Source organism: Pyrus communis, chromosome 10 (assembly GCF_041283825.1).
Source record: "Pyrus communis isolate YQ-2024b chromosome 10, ASM4128382v1, whole genome shotgun sequence".
Classification (NCBI taxonomy): Eukaryota; Viridiplantae; Streptophyta; class Magnoliopsida; order Rosales; family Rosaceae; genus Pyrus; species Pyrus communis.
Genome location: NC_142574.1, coordinates 14,848,922 through 14,868,953, shown reverse-complemented (window position 1 = coordinate 14,868,953; position 20,032 = coordinate 14,848,922). Strand labels below are relative to the sequence as shown.

The following is a 20,032-nucleotide window of genomic DNA, read 5'->3' as shown; positions in this document are numbered from 1 at the left end:
ATTGTATTGTAAGTTTTGCTTTTGAGATTAGTCCACCTCGTGAGCATGGACGAGAAAATGAGTCAGGATTATATTAGGTTAAGAGTTTGATTCTATTAATTATAATAAAAGAAAGCATTCAAGTTTCTGGTATGCTTTTCAACTACACATACAACAAGAAAAATCATTCAAGTTTCTCAAGTTGAAGCATTTTTAAAATGATTCACGAGGTTTCAATTTGACCCATAGCAGTTTATTCATTCAACCAGTTTTACTATTCAATCATTTATTAAATTGACCAGGTGACGAGGCCATTTCTTTCTCCATCTCTCTCCTAACTCAATCATATGAACAAGTGCAAAACTCAAAAGTTGCTACTTTGTTAGATACTTGTTTTAGACATAGAACAAGGATAAAAACCAAATGGGTAAAGAACCATATTAACGTTGGTTTCTAAACTATATAGGCATATTGACGTTGACGCATGCTATGTGTTTATGGAGCCTATCTTGAAAAGGGAGGTAGATTGTCTACCATTCTGTTTATGTGTCATTCTTATCCCCTCATATTTTGTACGGTCACGGTTAAGTTACGTCAACATTTTATATTAATTTTTTAATAGGAATAATAAGACAAAAAGAAATAGAAATATAAAATGTTGATGTGCATTAACCATGACCGCACAAATAAGAGGGAATGAAAAGGGTATTCAAACAGAAGAGCAAACAATCTGCCTCCCTTGAAAAGGATAATAGGTCCTCCTCCTCCACTATGCCAAACAAACCAAACAAAAAAAGAAAAAAAAAAAAAAAGCTTAAAAATTTTGAATTTTAACGATAATAACAAAATAAAAGGTAAAATAAATAGTACCATAATTAACTTTTTAGTGTAAAAATATGATTTTTCGTTAAAATGAACAATAACAGAAACTTTTCGTTAAAATTCCTAAACAAAAGCCCCACATATCTCCTGTCATCAATTGGGAGACTTTGACCGTTCAGAAACATCATGATTGGGTGGAACCTTCAACCTCAAGTGGCGCAAACTATGGCAATCAAGTAAGCAATTGAAGAAAGTGATCACACATTTTTTTATCCCCTCATATTTATGTCTATTCTGTCATCCTGCTACTCATGAGTATAAATTTTATGTAAAATCTAACAGTTATAAAATCTATTAAATCTTTATATACAAAATTTAAAACGCTAATTTTGCGGACCATAAAGAAAAAGTTATTACTTGTGACCTTTAAATCGAATAATAAAAAAAATAAAAAAAACATAAATAAATAAATAAGTGTTTTAAAATAAAAAAGACGTGTGAGAATTAATTTTTTTTAACAAACGATATTATCTATAATAAGAGAGTGGAAGTGAACTTAACTTCACAATGAGTTAGTACTAATATGATTCGACTTCGTCTTTAACAAAAATTAAACTTAAGATCTCTGACATATAAAAGCAGAAACTACTTTTTATAACTTAAACAGGAAGACAATCTCTGGAACAAAATAAAAAAGACAATGCCTGCAAAGGGAAATTAAGACAGAAAAGGAAGTGAGGAGGTTTGGAGGGACTTTAACCACATGGGATTAGGAGGACTTATTATTTTACCCCAGTGAGAGTGCCTTGCTGTAATCATATTCTAGCAAGGATTGCAGCAAACGATGCAAACCCAACTGGCATAACTTCTTACTCTCTCTCTCCCCCTCTCTCTCTCTCTCTCAGTGTTTTGGTTTAATTTGCTGGGTGTGGATCGACCAACGGTCAAAGTAGGGTTTAAAAAATTGATATTCCTCGATAAAGTTGCAGAGACCCGAGACCCCACACCAGTGGAAGCCTTCTTTAATCTTTATCAGTTGGGGGCAGTGGGAAGAAGAAAGTGCCAAGCACCCAGGACTTTTATCAGTTCGTAATTTTTGAATAGAAAGGATTAGATTGAGGAGAAAGAAGAGTTGGAATAGAGAAGAGTCATAATTAAATTGTTTTTGGAATTAGAATAAAATTGGTATAGATTTTATATAAATTATTTACTAATTCAGTTGAATCAGAATGAAAATCAATATAATTATTAAAATATTTTTAGTTAAAATAAATTATTTTATATACCAGTTTTCTGACAGATTTTATATACTAATTAATTAAAAAATGTTAATGCCCCCAAATTCACCAAATATTAAACACACTGAAATTTAATTTAATTTTAATTATTGTTAATATTATTGTTGAATTTCATATTAAATTAGATAAAGGTTGGCGGTGTTGGGTTAATGTAAAAAGTAATCTTAGAATATTAGAAATAAGTATGGATATAATAAGGAGGAAAAAATTCAATCCGATTCTTCCAACAACTTCGAATTCAAACACAACCTAAATGTAGAGAATCTAATTTCTTCAAATTTTGGAGTTGGATTTCAAAATTCAGATAAATCCCACTAGCTTTTTTATTCCTTAATATTCGATAAACAATGGAGTAACCTGTAATCAAAATTCAATTCCGCATTTTTTTTACCAAAAAGAAAAACAATTCAATTCGCATTTTGATTCCGATTACCATTACATAAAGATAATATGCCACAGGTGACCACCAAAAACCCTAGATGCTGTCAAGCACCCTAGAAATCAAAAGATAAAGCCATCCATGGAGATAATATCATACCACCAGATATCACCAGTTATATATATTTATCTAAGTACTCAAGAAAGTGAACATTAAAACAAAAACAGCAAACCATCATGTAATAAGCAGGTGAACATGAAAACAATTTTTTTTTGTTGTCTTACAATACATTTGTTAAATTAACCACCGACAGAATTCAAACTCACACCTTCATAAAAGAACTCAACACTTTTCTTTCACTGTAGTAAATGGCCTTGCACCATTAAAACAAATTCTTGATGGACATAAAAAAAAAATTTAAAGCATTTAAATTGCAGAATTTATGCAGAAACTCAAGAAAGAGAAGGAAGGATGGTGATTCCTATATGTTCATGAAAATTAAATACTTGATGGACAATGAGAAAGTTGCAGAAAATACAACTAGCTAGAGACCCATATCTTGGTTACACCAGTTAATAATAAAGAAACAAAAACTCAGCACAAACTTTTCTCCCCATACCTTCTATCTCTACTACTTTTGAAAAAACCATCTGTTTTCCCTTCAGACCCTAGAAACAACTTCTGCATCAATCACACAACCACAACAATTAGCACACCTGAAAACAGTAAGACTATCGAACTACTGGCATTAGGCTTCAAACTCCATGCCAGAAACCCGCGATCTCCTTAAAATCGCCGCTCCTGAATTTGTAGAAAGATGAGCTTCGCCACCTTCCCTCTTGCACTGAAGGTAAACTAAAACTTAAACCTCCATTTGCTCTATCCCCAGCTGGAAAAATCGAGCTCCAACACCTTTGTTGGATTCTGCACTGAGAGTATAAAGATTCATTCAGGCCGAAGTGAACCCTGTGAATAATTATGCTCTATTTACAGATTAAGAGGCATAAAACCAACGTCAAAAAACGCGACGCAACTCCTACTTTGTAAACTTCTAAGGTGTTAGCTGATTTAAACTCGCTACCAGTATAAACAATTGCCCTAATTAAGTGCATCCCCTTGTTAGACTTCCATCTTCCAGGTCAGGCTATCAACATTAGCATTGTGCTCTTTCTCCAGCGCAGCAACTTTGGCCCGATGTGCTGCTACTGCAATCCCCCCACCCTTTCCCCTTTCATCATGTGGAAGCTCACTCGCTTCACTGATTGTCCCCGATCTTAAGTCAGCTGGGGGGATGAAGCAATCCATTGACAAACCTGGAACATTAAATGCAACCTCCTCAATTGTCCAAGCTTCTTCCATCCTTGTTTTGGTATGGCTCATTGCCATTTCACCAAACCTGAATAGGGTTACCACGGAACGCCCTGAGTGTGCAATCATTATTCCTTCAACAGGCCTGTAATCATCAAGGAATGAATTGATTGTGGTTTCCCAGTAAACAGCATCACCACCATTGGATTGGATGCGGGTCAGATGCGAATCCTCCATATGAACAAGAAGCCCTGTTTTCTGGCTGAAGTAACCAAACAACACATGCCTTATGATCTCGGCAGGGCCTTCACTCCTGGCCTTCAGAGTCTGAGGATCGGCACAAAGCTTGAGGATGAAGCAATCCTCACCATTGATCTTCCTCTCTCCTATACATCTTGCATCGGTAAACATACTAGCCGTACATCTTGGATCTAGACCCTGAAAAGGAAAATGCGAAGACATTTATGAATTGGATGACTAATTTCATGGCCAACGAAAAGAAGCACCAATAACCACATAAAACTTCACCTGAAGTGCCCGACGCAAGGGTCTCACTGGCCCTTTCGCAGTATGAGCACCAAGCCACGGTGTATGCCTCCAGACAAGCTTCCCATTGCAGCCGGCATGAACCTTGCTGCCACCCACCGCAAGCTCTACATACCACATGTCCGGACTCATCTGCCAGAGCACAAACCCACCTGACTCGGCACATCTAGAGGCATTTCTGGTCTTCATCACCTTCGTTGCCGTTTCAAACTCAGAAGCAACCATCCTAACCTTTCCCATGGCATAAGCATTTTTTATCGAGTTCTGCAGCTTCTGCCCACCAGATGCCGCTGTGTACTGTTGCAGTATGTACTGGGCAGAGGAAGTTTCCTGCAAAGATATCACACGTCAAAACCAACCCAACATCTACAATGCCGAATCAATTTTAGCGTAATTTTTCACAACAAATCCGAATCTAAAGTGCAAGCTAAAGAAAAATCTTCTACAATAAAATTACTAGCTGTCATGTTAGGTTGGTGAGAAAATGTGAAAACACAGGTAAGATAGAAGGAAAAATAAATAAATAAATAAATAATTGTTCTGTATCTGGAAAATAAGAAAACAAATTCAACCAGCCAGTGAATCCCATTGGCCTGCTGAGCTCAACTTTCAGCAATATGTATCGGCTGCTTAAGATTCCATTGTGTCTAATTTTCACACTTAACTTTCTCACTTGCCAAACAGGGAAAGACCAAGATTGAAAAAAGTTATAAAAAAAGAATCACCAACGTCTAAATCACAATTGAAGAAATCGGAGAAAACCAAATTTTAAAACAAAAGATTAAACAAACAAGGACTCTGGATGCAAATCGTAACCATCCAATGATGTTCTTCAAATTTAAGCAAAACATGAAGAAATAAATAAATAATCAGTGGAAATCTATACCGTAAGAAGCAAATCACACCCATTGCAAAGAAAGAACCAAACCTTTTTTTTTTTTGGGAGAAAAAAGCCAGAAGAATCCAACCATTTCTGTAAAATAAATCCAAAACCCAAATCTTTAAATCTTTGTCGCAGTCAAAATTTATACAAATTCGAAATACCACCACCGCAGTCCCCAGCAGCATACAAACAAAATGCATGAAAGCAATTATTTTGTTGTTATTTTGCAGTAGCCATCTCAGAAACTAAGACAGAAAAGTTCAAAGAAAATGGCGCAAAAGCCCCAGATGAACTTCGAACAGAGCTAGAGAGAGAATGTTAGAGAGAGAGAGAGACTGACGATGGGAGTGTCCTTGATACTGAGATGGGGGAAAGGGTCGGTGGTACTGACGTGGAGGGGGGCGAGAGGAGCACCCATGACTCCAAGCAGCAGTCTCAGATCAGACCTCTTGCTGTTGTTATGCGCGACGGAGCTCATGGAGGGAGTCCGCGACAGCTGCCCTCGCATCCACTGGCCCAAGCCCGACCCGACCCGCTTCGAATTCCCAAGTTCCCCTCCGTCCGGATCCGGACCCTCCATCACCGGCCTCAGGCTCCCCGATCTCCCAATCAACGCGTCCGGCTGCCCTACCAGCTGGACGCCGTGCCCATTTCCGTGATGGTTCTGCTTCTTCCTCCGGAGCAGACCCGTCATGGGCGACCCGGACCGAGCCGGGCTGCTGGCCCGCGACCGCGAGGGGCTGAGACCCCGAACCACCTCGTCCTTGAGAGCAGAGAAGAAGCCTTGTTTCTTCTCCATTTTTCGGTTGCGAAAGTTCTGATTCCTCCTGACCCGGTTTTTTCTCGACCCGAGAACGTCGTGTGGCGGGTGGGTTTTTGTGGACTAAAAGAAAATGGGTAGGGAGGAGTTAGCACAGAGAGAGAGGAGGGCTAGAGATAGGGGAGAGTGGTGGTGGTTGTTGAAGAAGAAGAAGAGTGAGAGTAGTAGTGAGACTGGTTCTTCATTTCAAAGAGAGAGAGAGAGAGAGAGTAGTGGGAAACTGAAGCATTTTGGAGCAAAAATGTTTTCAAGAGTGTGACCTTGGGTGGTACTGTGGGAAGGATCCACGATTTTATTATGTTTTTCTTATTTTTAATTTATTAGAGGAAAAAGATATCATTTTTTCCTACTTCAATTTGTAAATTACTGGTTTGGTCCCCACTCGGCCTAAAAAAAAAAAATAGCAACAATAAATTTTCATTTCTTACTTTGTAAATTTGTAAATGTAAAATTAGGCGATGAATATAGAATTTTGTGAAATGTGTTATATATAGACAAAAGAGAGATAATTTTTGTTAGAGATTGAAATAGAATGGGATCTATATATCACTCTGTTTTGTTCTCTTTACTTGTGTTAGATAAAGGAAATGAAGGCTAAAGAAAAGAAGTGAAAGAAATTTGTATAATTTCTGCTTTCTGCTCTCATCTTTTGCTGGTTGTAAGAAAAAAACGAAGTTGTTTCTATGTATCTTCAAAGTTACAATATGACTCCTTATATGGGTAAAAGTTGCAGAGACAGACAACCTTAATCTTACAACTATGACAATAACAAAGCAAAGAATGTTGTAGCAAATAGTAAGGTGAAAGCTTGAGAACTATTTATCCTATGTAAAAGTCTTAAGTGAATAGTAAGGGCTTCTCCAACGTGCGTGGGGCATCTATATTTACAACACTCTACCATGGATACCCAAGTATCAGTTATAGTTGCCTCGTTAAAACCTTGTTAGAAAAAAATTATTAGGAAAAACCCTAGTCAATGGAAAAAGAGTACAACTTTGCTTGGATCATTGATATAGTGTTGAGTGTGCTTTTGATGCCTTGTAAAACCTTGCTAGGGAAAACCAAATGGAAAAAGTCATAGTCAAAGGAAAAAGAGTACAACATACATGTGTTCTGAATGCTCCCCTTGATTCCGCACTTCAATCTAAGTGATTAATAAGTCGGAGTAATCTGACAACATGCACCAGCTTCTAGAATGTACACTATAGTAAAGATTAGGTGAAAGGTCTACCAGATTATTGTTTGAACGAATTGTTTGAATTCAATAACCTTAACCTTTTGAGTCCATATGTATAGAAAAACATTGGAGATATGTGATTACTTTTATCGCCTTTGATGAATCCTTCCTTCATTTAAGCAATACAAACTGCATTATCTGCATGAACGATAGTTAAAGGGTTTTTTTCTTTAAGATAGGCCACATGAATTTCGGATATGGTGGATCATTGATCTTAACAAAAACCATTCACGATTAGCTTCATGGTGAACAAATATTTCTGAGTGATGGGAAGATGTAGCAACTAGTATTTGCTTTGTTAAGCGCCATGATATTGCTATATTTCCATAAGTGAACACATATTGAGTTTGTGCGGCGGCTTTTTCCAGATTAGAGAGAAAATCAGCATATGCATATCCAACAAGATTCTGGTTATTTTATGGGTTTCTCATAATAGAGTAGGCCCATGCCTGTTATGCTATAAGGATATTATAAAACATCAAGCAAAACTATATCTTGCTAAGAAGTTTATTGAAAAAGTTATATCTAATCTAGTACATTGTGTTATATACAATAAATCACGTGTTGCACTCAGATATGGTACTTTTGGACCAAAAACAAATTTGTCATCTTCTTTCAAGTGAAATGGATCTTTCTTAATGTCAAGGGACTGAACGACCATTGGTAGTGTCCCTTCTCTTGAAATCTTTGCTAGCATGCGCCACTATGTAACACTCCCTTGGGCAATATACTAAATCAATGAAACCTACCAGCTGCATAAGATCCTTAATACGACCAACCATATTAGTAATAAACCCCAGCATTCTCATCCCTAATTCTTCAACAGAACCAACTCCTCCAAAAGAGTAATTCCACCACCAAAGTTGAGAACCCATTAGAAGCAACAAAGACAGCCCTACCCATATTGGATTTCATTCAATTGCAACAACATAGATTGCCACATTCCCTTGTAATACAATTGCACCCCTAAAACTACTAGCAGAGTTGCAAATCACATGCTAATAAAGAATACAATCAAATGTCAGTCGTAATTTGTTAAGGGCAAAGAAACGACAATACTTTAAGCAAGTTTTACTTGTGAAATCGCATTGCGATTTTGACTCCATAAAACTTTAACACGTCGAGCAAATAAATGAATGTGCACTTTCAATCAAATGCCCAATCCTTTGTCATAAATCTACAAGATAAAAAAGCATAACTACGCACTATAAGGGCAATGGGAGAACAAAAAAAAAAAACATCAAAAGGTTTTTTAACTTTTGGATTCAGAGAGTAAAATTAAAATAAAATAAAATAAAACCAATACAACTGTTTTGTTTTTGTGTTGGAAATTCATTTGCTCCTCGTGAAAGCTTCTAATCGAGTTTATGCGACCACAACGTTGAAGTTTTGTACCCATTTTTTAGTTGACAGTTTATTTCCTCTATATAAACAGTCTGCTCTATTTGCAAAAGCAAAGACGTGGAGGAAATCATGAACATGCAATTCTAGTTTTACAGAAATACCCAATTTCTTTCATCCGATTATTTTTTCTGATTTTTCAGAAGAGTGCTTTACTGTACAACCTCCCACCAAAATTAGAACGTGGGATAGTTGGAGAAAACTGCTTAACTTTGGCAACTCCGTCGTACTCCATTTGAGGGGTTTAGCTCGTCCCCCTTTTCTTTTCTTTTTCTTTTTATTTCCAATAAAAGGGATTTTAAATTTATGATTCTTCTACAAAACTACCTCTGGTTTCTTCTTCTTCATTTTTTTTTTTTTTTAAACCAGTTTTGGATTTTATTTGTTTGAGGGACTTATTTTCAATTTTTCTTGTGAAGGCTTGTGACCCCAAAATAGATTTGTGGCTTTCTAATAGTAAAGATAGATTAAACTAATTAACATGATTAGTGAATAAGTGACTCCTAAGGCCATCTCCAACCCAAGGGTCCAGAGGGCCGAAAATAGCCCGAAAGCTATCTCCAACTGAGGGCTAGGCCAAAGGGCTTGTGGGCCCACAGGACAAAAAAGGGCTAAAGAGCCAATCGGCTAGCCCAACCTAGCCAGCCCTTGGCGGGGCCATAAATTTGAATGCAACCGTTATATTTGAATTTTTTTTTTTTTACATTTTTTTTTTTTTTTTGTAAGCGACATTAAACAAGATTAAATAACATTAGCAACGGCTAGCTGACGTCAGTTATCGTTGGATTTGATTTTTTTTTTTTAAATATTAAAAAGTTCTCATTTTTTTCCTATAAATTTAAGTTGTTGTACTTGGCACGCCCCGACCGAAGTTGAGGTATGCTGGTTGACACCCGAAGGTGACGTAACCAAAAAGGAAAATGATGCATAAGAAAAATATTGATAAATTTAAAAATAAAGCTAACATTTATTTAATCTAAAGTAGCGAGTGCTTAGTAGTAGGAAGAAACCATAAAACACAAACGTTCAGAGCATAGATGATAGTACGACAAAAGTATTATAGTCGAAACTAATTAAAGTACTTAATACACAACTCAGGAAAAAGCCCCTACCTTTATCTATGGAAATGTCAGAATACGCTAGAGATTCCTCGTATGCCACAACGAGTTCAACTATCTAAGTCCTGGAGAGGAGAAAAACAGAAGGGTGAGTGGGCAAAAACAAAGGTTTATAAAATACATTTGTTTTCTGAATATACTAACCCCTCGCCGTAAAACATGTATAGTTTCCAGAAAATCATACTACGTATAAGTATGAAATGAACTATAAATCAACAATAAATCCATAAATACGCCAATCATAATATCTCAATCGTAGCATAGGTAAAATCAGGTGCTCATCAATCTATGCTAGCACACGAGTTCATGCAGAGGGATTCTGACATGAATAGGACTGGGTGTAATCATAATATATGCCTTAATACTACAATCACGTGAAGACTGGTGCTAGGCGCATCACATACAAGTCAAAGTTGCCTATTGCAACTTGTACAACAGGACTGGCACCTATAATGGATCCAAGGTGAGCATGCGGTGCGATATGAATATACACATGAAGCTTGGCCCTGGTTTGGGCGAGTACTACACCGGTGCAAGCATGCATTATGAGCAAGTATAATATGTATGAACATGCCATGACAATATGTAAATCTCAACAATATAATGGCATTTTTAAAATTAAATAAAACGTGGCATGATAAGCGTAAAATTAATGAAAACACTTGTGAAAACTATAAAACTTTATATATTATATATAAAAACAAATGCCCACTCACTGATACGTCGATGGATCGTAGCCTCCTAGCCTTGTTTGTCCTCGTACCTCCTCGGGGCAAGTCTCACCTATATGTGAAATAACTTTACTAATTAATTAATTAATTAGGACATACACTAAAAGGTTAGGAAAATCCCCCATAGTTTGCTCAAACAGAGGGTTTAAATATACGAAAACATTCTACTTGACGTCACGGACCCAAACACATTAAGCACGAGCTGCCCGGAGGCCAGACGCACCCTCATGCGCCGCCAGGTCAAGGGCACACGCGCACCCACTAGCAGGCCACGAGCCTAACCAACTAACAGAAACCCTAGGTAATATTCCGTTAAGTTTAACGGTGTTACCAAACGACATCAGAATATTCCGTTAAGTTTAACGATGTTACCAGACGACATCAGAATATTCCGTTAAGTTTTAACGGAATATTCTCTTTCTTCTTCGTCCACCATCGCCGTAGCCATTTGGTTAGTCGGTTTTTGAAAAAATTCGCCAGATTTTTGGAAAAATTTTAAAACTTTTTATATCTTCTTCATTTCTCAAGCATTTTTTATGTACTTTATATGGAAATGAAGCTTATGAAGAGTAGAACAAGTTTGTATCTTTCAAAAGTCCAAAAAAGTGGACAGAAATGGGCTAAAATTAACTCAAAGCCCTCAAACCTATTTTAGTCGTCTCAAAACTGTGTGTTTTCACGATGGCTCCACTTTGAACTTAGGCTAGGGACTCCGAAGAGTTCCTTAGAGGTCTCCAAACCTTCCAAAACCGTGCAACTCGAATGGAAAGCCGTTGGAAAAATCTACACTAGAGTCGAAGCTCCAAGTTGCAACGAGTTAGACACTCAAAACTCAACCACTTTAGGATCGGCTCATGCTGATGGACTCGTGGGGATGAGGGGAGCATGATGGTGGTGATTTAAGGGTCGATTTGTGAGGTTTTATGATGATTCTTTGTTGTTGCAGAGAGAAGGGAGACTCAGGTGAGGGAAAGAATAAGAAGAGAGAAAGAGAAGGAAGTGTTCTTATTGGACAGAAAGGAGAAATTATCTAATTGGGTGAGGTAAAAGAGGAGAAAAGTTGATTGGTTGGTGAGGAAGAATAGGGCACGAGACAGAGTTTAAAAAGAAGAGGTGATAAAAATTGTACAATTTGAAATCACACAAAATCTAACGCACCTTATCAAAAGTAGTAATCTAACACTAAATTATTAGTACACACGTGAACAAATATATCCGTTGTTAACGCACTTTAACTAAACGTAACTTTTTCGTTACAAGTCTGATTCGGGTCTAACTTACGCTCGTGCACTCATAACAACGAATACTATTTAATTACAATAACGAGAAAAATAATTTAAGCTAAATAACTACGTCCACGTCAGGTTCCACTTTTGCCAAAAAGGGCATAAACGTCATTTTACACACTCAGGCAGAAAATTACATGGAAAATTAGGGATGGGTCATCACAGTAGTTTTTAAATTTAAGATGTAGTTTTTAAATTAAAATTGTAGTATTTTTTAAATTTAAATAATAAATTATATTTGGCCCTATGACCATTTAGCCCTCGGTTGGATATGGTTTTTTGTTATAGGGCTATGTTTGGTCCTACACTGTTCATTAAAATATTAATTTCTTGGAGGGCCAGAGGGCTAAAACGAGCCCTCTGGCCCTCCTTCATTTGGAGATGGTAAGAAATGTGGCCCGAGGCTAGCTAACCGGTTGGGTTGGGCCAGCAGATTGGCCCTTTGGCCTTTTTTTGTCACGTGGGGCCCATGAGCCCTTTGGCCTAGCCCTCTGTTGGAACGATTTTCAGGCTATTTTCGGCCCTCTGGCCCTCTGGACCCTTCAGTTGGAAATGGCCTTAACCTTATAGCCCTGCAAGAAATTATATTTTAATGAACAGTGTAAGGCTATATTTTATGGAAAGGGATCATCTCCGGATCCCTTCCTCATTATATTTTAATGAACAATGTGAGGCCATAACTTTTAAAGTAGGCCCCTATTTGTAGCCGTTGGATTAAATTTCGATGGCTTGGATCCCCAGACTTGGTCGATTAGGAGGAAGAGATCCGGAGAGGATCACTTTCCATATTTTATACCATCTCCAACCGAGAGGGCTAAAGGGTCATAAGCGAAACATAATTCCCTCAATAATTTATTATTTTAATTGAATAATAAAGTTAATTAAATTAAAGTACCATATTAAATAAGGTTTTCATACATATTTTGAGTGTCACTTGCCACGATAACGAAGAAAGCATGGTAGTGTTGCTCCTGCCACAAAGTCAAGCTTAACATTCTGACGTTGGAGGTTGGGCTAGAGGACTGGTTGGCTAGAAATGGCCAGCTCGTTGGCCTAGTTTGAGGCTTTTGGCCCAGTGGGGCCCACAAGCCCTTTGGCCTCGCCCTCAATTGGAGACAATTTTCATGTCATTCCGAGCTATTTTTAGCCCTATGACCCTTTGGTCGGGTCAGTTAGAGATGGCCTAACATCACAAAAGTAGGGACGATTTGGGTGATTAGGTTTGGTAGATTATGGTTGCAGTTGTCGAGCATATATTGAGTTCAAACTAACAAAAAGAGTGAAGCTTTCATAATACCCAAATGACTCTCCTCTCATTAGGATTCAAAAAAATAAAACTAAAATTCACAAAAAAAAAAAAAAAATGCACATAGGGGGACTGTGAGTGATTACGATCATTATTTTATAAAATTTATTTTAATAAAAAAATATCTAAACTAAGGACAAGTAAAGAAAAAGTAAAACAATAAAAAAGAGTCAATTGCCACATGCAAAGGTGTGTGACAAAATGAGGGTAGTATATGAAAGAGGCAACCTTTGACGTTTATTGACAAAAATTATCCATACTTTGACCAAGTAAGAGGATGCCATTCAATGGTTTTGTTGACATAGAAGATGGCTGCTATATGGTCACGCTTGTGAATACGTTACTTATTAATCTCAGTTTACTATCCTGAAGTTTCGTGGTTTTCAACATTTGGTACATGAAGTCTTTTTCATCCTAAAGTCATACCTTAAGTCTTAATTTTGGGACAGTCTTATACATCTGGTAAGTTGGCTGTTAATTCAGTCGTTAATTGGTGACGTGGTGCACACATGGATAATGAATAAGTGCCATGTGTCAATATGGACCCACATGGATATTAAAAATTTTAAAATTTTATTTATTTATTTAAAAAAATAAAATAAAATAAGAAATGGCCACAATGATGCGGGGTCCTTTTTTTCACCCTCACCACCTCTCTATTTCTTCATTTTCTCTTCCACAGCCACCAAAGTAGGTCTCCAAATCGGCTCCACCACCGCCTTCTCTGTCGACAACAACAACGGGGCATTCATCGCTATGAGTTTGAACCAAAGTAGAAAGCCATAGGCCTCTAGAGACTTGCAACTACAAAAAAAAAAAAAAAAAAAAAGATCAATTCCAAATCTCTCAACAGTGGCAACAAAGGAATAAAGGTTTTTTACAAAAACCCAAGGATGAGCCATGGAATGAGGTCGATAAAGCTCTTTGCCACTGTAATAACTGCCCAAATCCAACGATCACACACTGCGAGGTGCAGCGTCGGGCCCGGGCGCCCCCTCTAGTCTGCGTGATCTTCTTCAGTGAGGCCAAGGCCTCCTCGATTTCAAACACGTTGCAGGGAGACCGAGCCAAGTTGGGTTGGGGATGAAGGGGTTAGGGGAGGGATGAGCAAGGCATTTGCATCACATAGTGGTTTCTACATTTCTTCTGGGTTGGATGAAATTGCAGTTGGCTTTAAATCCCCCAAAGGGGAATTTAAGGTTTCTCCCTCCTTCAATACCTCACAATTTAAAGATGCAAATTCAAGAGCTTTTCCTACATTGAATGGTGATTTCTTGGGCGCATGATTCTGTCAGATCATGAGGGTTTTGAGAATTGGAGGGTCAGAAAACCTAGCAATTTCTAAACGCATGTATGTAAAGCTCTCTCCTTTCTCCTTTTTGACTTTTGGCTTTTAGCTTTTGTAGATTTTTGTGCTTCCCCATTGCATTTTTCTATTTTTTTTTAATTGGGAATTTATGGTTTTTTAGGCACAAGCATATGTTTGTAAGTAAAGCTATGAGTGATGGGAAAAAACCCTTCACCCCAACATGGTGGAAATCCATTATGCGAAAGAACTTGTTGTCGACAGAGAAGAAAGAAAGATAACTCAGGCCATGGTGGTGCCGATTTTGAGATCGGCTTTGGTGGTTGTTGAGGAGAAGAGGAAGAAAGAGAGAGATGGTGAGGGTGGAGGAAAGGGAGCGCACATCTTTATGGCCATTTTTAATTTTTTTTTAATTTTTAATTTTTTTTAATATCTACGTGGGCTTATATTGACACATAGCGCTTAGTCATTGTCCACATCGACACTATGTCACCAGTTAATGGCTGACTTAATAGCCAGCTTAACGGATGTATGAGACTGTCCCAAAATTAAGACTTGAGGTACAACCATGGGACGAAAAAAACTTCATGTATCAAATGGTGAAAACCACGAAACTTCAAGGTAGTAAACTGAGATTAATCCTATAATTAAATAGTGTTATGGAAGGTCCTAATTTGAAGTATACATCCCATCTCATGTATGATATGTATAACTGAGGCCATCTCTAACTAAAGGAGGGCCAAATGGCTCCCTTTAGCCCTATAACCATGCAAGAAATTATATTTTAATGAATAGTGTCAGACCATATTTTATACTATCTCCAACCGAGGGGGCCAAATGGCCATAGGCCAAACATAGCCCTTTGACAAAAAACCATCTCCAGGAGAGGGGGCCAAAGGGCTATAGGCCAAACATAATTTATTATTTTAATTGAATTAATATGGTTACTTAAATTAAACTACCATATTAAAATAAGATTTTCAGACATATTTTGAGTGCTACTTGTCGCCAAATGAATAAGTCTCCAGATTTCTAATCTTTATATAATCTCAATAATTTTTTGGATAGAATTTTGAGTGACACATGTCCCTAACATGAGTAACTCTCCAGATTTCTTATCTTTATGTAATCTCAATAATATTTCAGATAGGATTTCAAGTGGCACGTGTCGCTAAAATGAGTAACTCTCCAGATTTCTTATCTTTATGTAATCTGAATAATTTTTCAGATATGATTTCAAGTGCCACGTGTCGAGATGTAATTGGTTGTGCAAATTTTGGATAAGATTCTTATCTACATGGCATTTCTTATCTTCAACTTCCAATGTTAATAAATTGGCTATATATTAGGGTACACACCTTCTGAATTCAAGTTTGCAATGAATTCCAACTTTGGATCCTCTTCCTATTCCAACTGGGGGTCCTCATCCAATTCTGAATTGGAAGATAAATGGGCTCAGATGAGATGAAAAGATGAGGAGTCTGATGAAGAAGATGAAGCATGGCACAACACAACATATATGGCAGCAATGGCTGGGGTCATGGCGTTTGAGGAAACTGAAGAATAAGTTCATTGGGGTAGCTCTGTTGCTGGTCGTTCTTACAAACCACAAAATAGATAAATGGCGTATGAGACTCTGATGAACAATTACTTTAACTCCAACTCGGTGTACACAAAAGAGGATTTCGGACATCGCTTCTGGATGATGTGTCATGTCTTCGAGCGTTTACTTTATGATGTCCAACATGTTCATCCATATTTTCGACAGAAGATGGATAGAGCAGGCCACCCTGGTTTCTCACCTCATCAAAAGGTTACTATTGCACTCTGAATGTTGGCTTATGCTTCCCTAATTGATGCGAATGATGATACAAATGGTATGTCTGAGTCTACATGCCTTGATAATCTTATTGAATTATGTCACACAGTTGTTCATATTTATAAAGAAGAGTACCTCTGTGAACCAAATCAAGTAGATCTGGCTCATCTCCTTCGCAAAGCTGAAGATTGAGCTTTCTAGGCATGATAAGGTCATTAGATTGCATGCATTAGATGGCAAGGAAGATTTAGCGAAAGATCAAGAAAGCCAACTATTGTGTTAGAGGCGGTTGCCTCGTTTAACACATGGATTTGACATGCTTTCTTTAGAGTCCCAAGATCCCAAAATGACATTATAGTACATGGGCGTTCACCCCTCTTTAATAACCTGACAGAGGGAAAATCACCTCAACTTTGTTACTACATCAACGGGCGTTAGTACAATATGGGGTATTACTTGGCAGATGGAATCTACCCAAAGTGGGCAACACTTGTCTAAGCAATTGCAAACCCTGTGGATGATGCCCAAAGGTGGTTTACCTTACACTAGGAGGCATACCGGAAAAATGTTAAGAGATCTTTCGGTATTCTACAAGCACGGTGGAAAATCATTAGGGAATTTGCAAAAGGGTGGAGTTGAGATAAATTGAACTCTATCACGATGTCGTGCATCATATTTCACAACATGATTGTGGAGGATGAACGAGATGGCTATATTGATGGAGAGTCCGATGATGACCAAGATGATCCAAATAGGTTAAGGAGGGCTCGTGCGAAAATATATGATGGGCCTAATTTGCCTTTAGATCCAAGAACTGGTAATATCTCTTTAAGTGAGCACATGAGGCGTCATAGGATGATACGTTCGCGTGCCACAAATAAGTACCTACGACAGGATCTTGTTGCATATCTTTGGGCCAAAAGAACCATGGAGTAGGCGTTTAAATTTTATGTTGTTAAATGTTTTGTTTAATATTGTTTAAGTTTCATGTTGTTTAAGTTTGAATAACTCACCCAAGTAGTACTAGGGTGGAGATTGTGTTGTTTAATGTTGTTTAATTTAAAGAGTACAACAACTTAAATTTAAAAACCACCACTTAAATATTGAAGACTACAACAACTTCATTTTAAAGACTATAATCATCATTTTCATCCGCCATTGTAGGAGTATAGTCGAATGTAAACAACTCCCGCTGGGCCATAATTTGCCTCTTTTTCCTCTCAAAATATGTCTTACTCATTGGAGTGTACTCCGAAGTGTTCCTTCACATGTTCCTATCATCCATCTCTTCTTGTATTTGTTTTACCGGTTCTTAATGCCTACGCTTCCTTTCTTCCGCAGCAAGGGCATTTTGCTCCGCCATTAATTGCAATGAGGACGCCATTTCCTCTCGAATGGCTAAATCATCCTTTGCCTTGCTCTTTTCCTTAATTTTTGGGCCTTGTTTTGTCCCGTAGCCCTAGGTATGGAAGATTCACCCAGAGAAGGATTTTCTACCCTTGTTTCTTGAATGGTAAGAGATCCTTGTTCATCCCCAACTGCATTTGAGGAAACATTTCCGAACATCGGCATAGGACCAAATCTTTCTTAAGGTGGATCTTCCAATAACACCCACCCTTTACAAATTTCCCAACAACCGTGATGACTAAAGGGTTTTTTCATGTCCTCCATATACAATTCCTCCACTTGGCATACCTAGAAAATATAATTACAAAAATTAAAGGAAATTAATTTATGAAATTAAATGTAATATAATTAAATATTTAAAATAACATGTGAAAACACTTATTTCGTCATAGTAATTGGCTCCGCTTTCATGTCTGCTTTGGGCGTTTAACATTGCTTGATGCCATTTATCCAAACTTGGTTGAAGATGTTTTTTTCCATCTTGAAGAACAACTCTCGTGTTTCGGGGATTCGGTGGAGTGCCTTCGTAGAACTCATAGTACTTTTTAGATGTACGAGTCCAAACACCTTCACTTGTTTGAGAACTCCCCTTGACATTATCTTCCGAGACCCATCTATAAGCCTTGCAAAGGGCTTCATCTTCTTTTTGGGTCCAAACCCTTCCTTTCATTGCAGATGTGGCCATTTGAAAGTTATTGAAAAAATAGAAGGAAAGATTATTGGAAGAGGTAAGAGAATAGAATGTGAAGAATTGAAATAAAATGAGGTAAGATAATATGGAATGGTGAAGATTATGTGAGAAATGGTGTAGGAATGACTTAGGTATTTATAGGAAAAAAAATTATATATATATATATATATATAATTTTTTTTTAAATCATCCGGAAAAAAAAAAATTCAAATGCAACGGTAACCTGGCTTCAGCATGACATCAGCTAGTCGTTGCTAGCTGACATCATGCTAACGCCAGGTTACCATTGCATTTATATTGTTGGGCTGGGAGAAGGCTGGCTAGATGAGGCTAGCCCGCTGGCCTGATTTCAGCTTTTTTGACCTGATGGGGTCCACAAGCCATTTGGCCTAGTTCTCGGTTGGAGTCCATTTTCAAGCCATTTCGAGCTATTTTTAGCTTTATGATTTTAACCGGGTCGGTTGAAGATGGCTTAAAAGTTAAGTATGCATGACCTACTGGTGGTCAGTAATATACTATATACATTGATCATCTCAAATTTCATTCTCTTATCAAATAATCAAATTAATTTATGTATCCATGTGAGTCACAAAGGGAAACTAATTAATCGGTAATTGGACTAATTAGCCATGAGAAAAGGAAGGGGTATAAAAGTTCCCGCGTTTGCGGACCCAAGAAAAAACGCGTTTCAACTTTATAGTGGCATACGTACGCAGGCATGGCTCGAGAAATCGTTTTCCACTATGGGTATTTACAGAGAAGGAATAAAGTTTAAGATAATGTTAAGAATATTAAATTTATAGATAAAATTTTATAAATTAAATAATATAGAAGTTGATGAATGGATTATAACTTAAGCATTGATAAATGCACTCATTATTATTAATGACATATCATTTACTTTGTAAATTTTATCTACAAATTTAATCTCTATAGAATACTTTTATGGCATGCTTGCGACTTTTTATATTTCTATTAATGGGGAGATAAATATTCGAGCTTAGAATATATAACGCTGAAAATAAAATACAACAAAAAGAATAACTAGTTGACTTTTATCAACTATATTCTAAAGGTCGCATGATTGTATAATTGTATAAGCCTTATGTCAAAAATTAATTATGTGAAATTATAATCTACCCTATTTCTGCTCTGATAAATGTGGTAATAAGAACCGAAAGGCTGGAAGAGATGCTACTGACTTGGTACAAAATTATATACAAAAAAAATGATGCAAAACATATAGTTTAATTCTCAATCAAGTTGGGTGAATTTGGACTACATTTTACTAGCCCATTGTAAAACTGAGTTCATATTTTCTCCTTGAAAAAAATTCCCAGTCAGGTTGGAGATCATGCAAATGTCTGTGCTGTTTGGTCTAGACATGCCCCTTAATTTGTTGGGGAGGGTCACCTGACATTCTACATCTTCCATGAGTGCAATTATTGGTGATTATTTCGTATTTATTAAATCTGTTTTTTTTTTTGTTCAACAATAAACTTTGTCAAATTAGATCTGTCACATCCCGGCCTGGGGCGGATCACTTCCCGGGCCCGCTCCACCATTATAGCACGATATTGTCCGCTTTGGGCTTGCCATTCCCTCACGGTTTTGTTTTTGGGAACTCACGAGCAACTTCCCAGTGGGTCACCCATCATGGGATTGCTCTAGCCCCCTTCTCGCTTAACTTCGGAG

The 20,032-nt window shown here is 37.4% G+C and overlaps 1 protein-coding gene across 1 annotated transcript; it reads right to left on the bottom strand.

The window, feature by feature from the left end:
• Positions 1-2,938: 2,938 nt before the first annotated feature.
• On the bottom strand, positions 2,939-6,305 carry LOC137729666 (uncharacterized). Its single transcript, XM_068468669.2, has 3 exons — positions 5,556-6,305; positions 4,315-4,662; positions 2,939-4,224 (listed from the first exon to the last, which is right to left on the bottom strand). The coding sequence occupies exons 1-3, from the start codon at positions 6,012-6,014 to the stop codon at positions 3,598-3,600; spliced, it is 1,434 nt and encodes a 477-aa protein (XP_068324770.2). The 5' UTR covers positions 6,015-6,305; the 3' UTR covers positions 2,939-3,597.
• Positions 6,306-20,032: the final 13,727 nt, after the last annotated feature.